Raw genomic sequence first — 7,627 nt, 5'->3', positions numbered from 1 at the left:
GAGCCGTCTCTCACTCAGCGAACCTTCCATTCACCCTACAACCTGACCGAATCATCCTCCCGCAGCTCTCTGCCTCATCATGAGATGTACAAATCCATTTCTTTACACACAATTTCTAGTAGATTTTTCTCTGAAGTTCTACAGCATCACCTCTCTTTCCTGAAAAGGTGTAGTGAGGGCTTTAAAATCTGCAAATACATTTAAAACTCATCTGAGTGAGGTACAGATAATAAAATGTCCTGGTACTTAATCCCTATGCTTTAGAGGAAATGAATTGTGAATCAACCTGGCTGACATTAGAACCTGCAGCTCCTAGAAATACAGCGGATTCTCCTCACCCAGCAGTCTCTTTAATAATAAATAATGCGTGGGATGTTCTTGATGGATTTTCCCCAGATTCCCCATGCAATTCTCAGATGTTGATCATGGACCACAGGATTTATGAAAACTATGTACAGCAGTGACCTCCTGCTGTAAAAGCTTCTTCAACCAGAGAAAACACTAGAAATGCATTAGTAGAATTCTAGATTAACTCAAGTCTGTACTGCTGTTGTCTAGAAAAGTCTCCGTTCAGTTTCAGTAAAGCCTTTCCTTTATTGTCCAAATTGTTGGACAGCTGTCCTAGAGTTGATATGCATTTTTATTATATTTTCTGGAGATATTCAATGCAAAGAAAGTGACCAACCATGAGCAGAAACCCCTAAAGGTCCCAAATGGCAGTAAAGACGTCATTCCTCTANGTACTGCTGTTGTCTAGAAAAGTCTCCGTTCAGTTTCAGTAAAGCCTTTCCTTTATTGTCCTAATTGTTGGACAGCTGTCCTAGAGTTGATATGCATTTTTATTATATTTTCTGGAGATATTCAATGCAAAGAAAGTGACCAACCATGAGCAGAAACCCCTAAAGGTCCCAAATGGCAGTAAAGACGTCATTCCTCTAAATCCATGGAAGCTACCACTCGGTGTCTTAGAGACAGACCTACAATGTGGAGCTGTTTAACCCTCCTTGGTTTTTGCCATTTGATGTTATATTTGAGATTCCACGATCTCTACTGCAGAGATGACAAATAGTTTTTATTTCAGTGAATTAGTAGTGCTTCCTGGAATGATAAGATTTTCAATGATTCTCAGGCCACATCTGGGCTCAGAGGAAAGAGTACTGTGATAGATTAACACTGTGTGGTGAGACAAAGAAAGGGACTTACAGTCAATATGTCATGAATGTCTAATGTTACACTGGAATGAAACCAGAATCTTATAGATACCCCCATATCTATAACACCACGATGCAGTCATCAAGGCGTGCATTGAATTATGAAACCAATGGGAAAAATAAGAAACCCAACTGCCTAAAAGACACTCAGGACAAACAAAGGAAATAGTCCATTTTTTTTCAACACTGTGGAGCACATCTGTGTTTAAATTATCTGATGGTATGAGCCTTTTCACACAGGCATAATACCTAGAAGATGAAAGACAGGAAGCTCTGTATTGCGGGTACTGTTTGGATCTGGACTAAAGGACAAGCTAACTGAGCAATTGCCCATGGATAATTTATAAGAAATAATATTTTCTTAAAAAAATACCTAGGAACTAGTCTTTCACAGAATGTGTAACACAAATAGAGAAAATGGCATTTTCCCCAACATCTCATAGAGTAGGATCTGAGGTTAAAAGGAATACTTTCATTAATTACTTTCAGATAATTTATAAGAAATAATATTTTCTTAAAAAAATACCTAGGAACTAGTCTTTCACAGAATATGTAACACAAATAGAGAAAATGGCATTTTCCCCAACATCTCATAGAGTAGGATCTGAGGTTAAAAGGAATACTTTCATTAATTACTTTCAGAGAGAATTTAAATTCACACCTGCTTTTCCCCCTCTGACGCTCTCTCCAACAGCATGCTTGAGGAATTGAAATTAATATTTTTTAAAGCTTCTACATGCAAGAACTTGACCTAAACACTGTATGTCACCAACTCTGTGAAGTAGCTATAATTATTATCCCCATTTTATAAATGAGGAAATTGAGAACAGAAAGGTGAGGTAATTTGCTAAACATCTCACAGCTAGAGAGTGGTCTGCCCGGGCTGATTGGGGCTAGAACCTGTGTTCTTGGCAGCTACGCCATACTGCCTCCTCAGAAGATGGGACCCAATCTCTGCAGAAAGCTTATTTTGCTTGCCCCCAAACTGCATTATTCCAGACAACAAAGGAGGCTGCACCCAGATTCCATCTTCTCTCCCTTCTCTCACACGCTGGTTAACTTCTGCTCTGAATAAATGTTGGACTAGCATTTAAAGCATGTCAGTTGAAGGGGTGCATGTGTTTTAGTTGCCCAGAGAGCTGACCTGTCTCAGTCCAGCTTTGATTCTGTCTTTCATACAAGACCTAAAACAATAAAAAAAAATTTGACTATTCCTCTTGCCTGGCCATGGACAATGTTCACTGATGGAAGTACACTCACAATGAACTCAGAGGATGTGCTCTCCTTATAATTTTGGCAGCAGAGAATGTACCCAACCATGTGGCAGTCCCTGTATCCTTTGGCAACACTTCACTTTCTACTCTTGGGCACATTCATAACCAAAGGCAAAGGAAGAGAGAAATTGCAGAGACACAGCCAACACTGTTTAGGATTTTTCACCTAAATGTCCTGCTAGTCTCTTCCTAATGTGGAGTACTTGGCAGCTCTGCCTGCCTCATCAGCAGCATGTCCAGCAGAACTTTCTGTGGTAATGGAAATGTTCTATATCTGTGCTGTCCAATCAAATAGTCCCTGAGTGCTTGAGCTGTGGCTACTGTGACTAAGGAATTGAATTTTTAATTTTATTTCATTGTAATTAATTTAAATTTAAATAGGCACATGTGGGTAATGGCTACCATATTGGATAGCATAGCTCTAGCATTTATGCAGTTGGTTTTCACCAAATTGAGAACCCTTGAATGTCTAATATATTTCCAATGTTATTTGACATTTTCCCCATACATATTTTTATATTCTTTCATTCAACCAGCATTATGTATGCAATTATACAACAAATATTTTTTGAACACCTCCTGTGTTCCAGGCACTATTCCAGGCACTGATGAAAACATACCAGTGGACCAAATAGAAAATCCTGCTATATTTTAGCAGGGTTACATAGATAATAAATAACAAACATAATACATAAATATTTTAGAAGGTGATATAATATGGGGGAAAAAAGCAGGATAAATGGAATCAAGATAAGGGGTGGATGGAAAAGCCTTCTGTCTTCAGCACCTTTCTTAGCACTGAGGGAAGGGGAGAATAAAATATATAAGTAATATAATGTACAGTCCTTGCAGCCAAGGAGTTTACAGTCCAGTTAGGATTTTCTGAGGTTAATCTGTCTTATGAAATGCCATATGTAAAATACATAGCACAAAGCTTGTCTTATGGTAGGTACCAAGTGCCTCTCTTACCACTCTCAACCCCAGCACACCACCCATTCTCTGTTTTCTTTTCTGTGTGCATCTGTGCCTTCTGTTTAACCATAGCCAGCTCAGGATACTGAAGTGGGTTAAAAAAAAAAAAAAGGAAGTTAAACATAAGAAATTATCACTATATGAGTAGCAGTAAATGAAACTTGTGGGAGAACAGACTGTACCATTGATGTGTGTAATCCTGCCCAATTATGGTCAGCTTCTCCAAGATCCTTCTAACTACCTCACATTGCTAAATTAAACCTTCAGGAAACGCCCAGGTGAATAGCTTTTCTCAGCTAGATACTAAAGCAAGGTCAGAGCTACTATTTCTCACAGGCCTTAGGTGATAGAGGCCATTTGTACCTGGAGTTGATCCTCGGCAGAAAGTTGGGCAAAGTAACCTCCTACCCAACCCAACCCACGTATTGATTACTTTTCTGTGTTCCATTAGATCTTCTCCAACTTTCTATTCAACTAGTGCTTTCAGTTGCGGTTAAATGTGAATTTAACATAAATCATCACTCATGCTAAGAGTTGCTCTTAGAACTTCTACTTGTTGAACAAAATATTTATTTGCTTTCTAATTTTATATAGTTTCAATATGTATTTGCGTCATAAAGTGGGGGAGAAACTCTGGGAAAACAGTGGATCCTCGAAATCATATTACTGAGTCTTTTCACACATGAGATAAAATAACGTTCTCTCAAAGAGATAAAACAGAAGAAATCTCCACTTGCATCCAGTCATTTAAATAACAAATCACGAACTTTACACTAATACACTGAATTAAATCTATATATTTAGGTTATGTAATTCATCATAAGAAATGATTCCTTTCTGCTTCTCTTGTTCTCTAAACCCAGCTCTGATGCTTACCAGATGTATAATCACCTCTGCAAGCCTCAGATTCTTCATCTGTGAAATGATTGATCTAATTGCATTATTCCTTATCCGGAGCTTCAAATCCCTCAGCAGAATTTTCAGATAGTGCCTTCCCTAGAACATACAGACTTCAGAAACATTAAAGTCTAAGCTTCAGGAGGAGAGGTCAAGTGAGAGTTCTGATCCTAACACCTTCAACACATCTTTGACTTCAAGAGGCCATAAAGTTATGTAACAGTACTGGTTTGGGGGCATCTTAGTATCACAAGGTTGTTTGTTTCTGCATGACCTTGATGAACATGATCTAAATGATAATGGGCTTTCCCTACTGGTACCTTGGCTAAGTTGTTTTGAATCATGGCCCTTTCCATCCCATAAACAGACCTGTTCTACCCAACTTTTATAGAAATATTGGAATCTTTCTTTTCTCCATAGAGATGGTCTCCTCCAGCTAATTTGCATACCAGGTACCCTGCTTTAGTCCTGAGCTAGGCATCATTGAGAGTCCCTGCAGGTGTGAAAGCCCCTAGAGCACTTATACCAAAAAAAATTGCCAATTATTCAACACCTACTATGTGATAAGAACAGGGTTAGATGCTTTCTATACATGATCTTTTATTCCCAAATGTATTAACCTTAAAAGACACATACTAGCCCTATTTAACAACTAAACAGATGAAGGCTTAAACAGATTGAATAACCTGTCTCAGGTCCCTCACTAGTAAGTAAAGGAGCTGAACTCCAACCAAAGGCACCATATCATAGTGCCTTAATTATGTCATTCTATCTTCTATAGAAGATTGCAAAACTGACCTCACCCCTTCCATGTACAATGCGGAATTAGTTGAAAAAATGTGGATGCATGTTGTATTGATTTCTATGTAATACAGTTAATTCCAGTTGTCAAAACCACCATGATCTCTGTGAGGGAATTATATTGATATCACTGAAATTCTTAAAGTCTTCAAACAGTAATTGGACATTTTTATTGGCAAGATATTGCCCTAAGGATTGTGGGGGAGATACAAATGAATAAGAACCTGCCCCTGACAAGAGCTTCAAAGCAATTCAAAGGGGGGAAATAATCTCCAGAAGTAGAACCAAATATAGGCCTTCAATTTGAGTGGCCAATTCATTGCCAAACGCCCTGTGAGTTTAAAGATAGACAGAAGCCAAGAATATTTCTTAGAGGTGAATCTGACTCCAAGAAAAAGGATCAAGAAAATCAAATTTTTGAGGGATAAAACCCTCTACCACTTCTCCGATTCTCTTAAATTGTCTTGAAGTTCATCCCACCACGAGGAGCAAAGGGGCTCTGGAAAGACTGCCTGGTGAGCCACCAAAGAGCAGGCAACTACTCACTCATTAAGCAAATCTACAGACATTCTTCTAGATCCAACACTGACTTCATGGAACACTCTTCTAGAACTTAAGATACAGGCAGAATAAAGATGCAATCACTGTTTCATAATCTAGTGGAGGAAGACAGACATGTAAACAAATAAATCGCATGCAATATGAAAATTATAATATTTATCAAATGTTGTGAGAACACCAAGGGAGTGGCAATCAGAGACTCACACAGGAGGTGGAGTTTGAACTGAAAGTTGAAGGATAAGTTTCAAGTAATGAATTCAGGAGTAGAGAGTATTCCCAGCAGCAGGTACAGCAAGGTCAAGGACACAGAGGCATGCAAGAGTCTGACATGCCTGGAAAATATAGTATTTCCTGGAATATGTCTGAAAAAGCAGCAGGAGATGAGCCTAGATGAGGAGAAAATATCAAAAACATGCACTTCTGTTTTTGGTGGGGACTTAACCTAGGTCTTAAAGGCTGACTTGAGCATGCATACATTTTACCGAAGATATCCGTAACATAAAGCATTTAATAGGAACAAAATGTGCTGATGGCAATGATGAAAAAAGAAAAGGGCTTTAGCAATATACCCAAGGCCTAAAAGAAATGTCTAGTACATAGGAGGTGCTAAATAAATATAAATAGGTAGGTGGATCGAAAGGAAAAATATTTATAGATTCTGTACATCAAATCAGTATTAATATTTTGCAAATATTTATGAAAGTTTTGACAATCACTTTTAAGGAAAATGGTGGTTCCCATTATAATCAGCTGTTAAAAGACAGAATTCAAAGTAAGACAGCTGAAGCTGTTTCCCCCTGAAATATGGAAAAGATCACCTCTTCACAAAGTCTCATCTGTACAGAATCACTTGATCAAGTTACTTACCTCCAAGATGATCCTTCCCTATATATTTATAACTGCCTTCCATCAAGAGATGTAGTCTATTCTTTCCCTCCCCTTGAATCTGGGCTGCTCTTAGTGGCCTGCCTGATTAATCAAATGCAAGAAAATGACATTCTGGGACTTCCGAGGCTGTTATATGAAGGCTTGCAGTTTCTGCCTGGGCCTCTTTGATCACTTCCTTGGAACTCTCACTTTAGAAGAAGCCAGCTTCCATGTATGAAGTATATCTACCCTACAATGACCAATGAGAGACCAATCCAAACCAACCCTCAGCTCTTTCAGCCATCCCAGCCCAGGTACCACACTTGGAAGTAAAGAAACTATCTTGGATGTTACAGCTCCAGCAGAAGACACATGGAGAAGAATTGAGGCCCCAGACACATGGCCACAGTTGAACCATCACAGCCATCCTTAGCCATCCCAGCCACTCCAGCTGAGACCCCAGATATCAAGGAGCAGAGATGAGTCATCCCCACTGTGTCCTGCCTGAATTTCTGATCCACAAAACCATCCACACAATAAATAAATGCTGTTTTACACAACTAAGTTTAAAACCAGATTACTAGAATAAATGGCATACAACCCTGTGAGTCCCCTGAGTCTATAACTGAATATTATTCGTCTCTCTGCCTCTAGCCTAGTCCCTGGCACACAGTAGGCATCAATATTATTTGTTGAATGAATGAATGAGGAAGCAGGTGTTTGCATAGAGTGTTTGCAAGACTCCACCATGTTAAGCCTGCTAAATCTGCTAAGTATCTCCATTTTCCAAACATAAGAAAGAACTGGTGTTCTCTAACTTCTCTGAAGTGGGAAAGGTATTTCTCCAACCTTATACCACTGTGCTCACCAGGTATGCAGAGCACTGTTATCTCAGGAGAGAGCTCTGCATTGTACACAGAGTCCCTGACCACAGGCCATGCTCCTTCACTAGAAGGAATGCGTCAGTGACTTTTTCCCAAGAAGCATTATAAGACTGTGTTTTAATAATAGCAAATGCTTGCATAGGACTTGCTGAATGTCAGG

General features: G+C 39.0%; 1 protein-coding gene across 1 annotated transcript in view; it reads left to right on the top strand.

Moving 5' to 3' along the window:
* LOC103604768 (transient receptor potential cation channel subfamily M member 3-like) overlaps nucleotides 1–7,002 on the top strand; it is a 95,850-nt gene extending 88,848 nt beyond the window's left edge. Inside the window, exon 8 of the mRNA XM_008589338.1 lies at nucleotides 6,940–7,002. Coding sequence (XP_008587560.1) covers nucleotides 6,940–6,970 — 31 coding nt within the window. The 3' untranslated portion in view covers nucleotides 6,971–7,002. The remainder of the gene's footprint in view (nucleotides 1–6,939) is intronic.
* Nucleotides 7,003–7,627: the final 625 nt, after the last annotated feature.

Source organism: Galeopterus variegatus, unplaced genomic scaffold (genome assembly GCF_000696425.1).
Source record: "Galeopterus variegatus unplaced genomic scaffold, G_variegatus-3.0.2 Scaffold5382, whole genome shotgun sequence".
Classification (NCBI taxonomy): Eukaryota; Metazoa; Chordata; class Mammalia; order Dermoptera; family Cynocephalidae; genus Galeopterus; species Galeopterus variegatus.
Note: the sequence above shows the minus strand (reverse complement) of the source record. Positions and strands in the feature narration are given on the sequence as shown.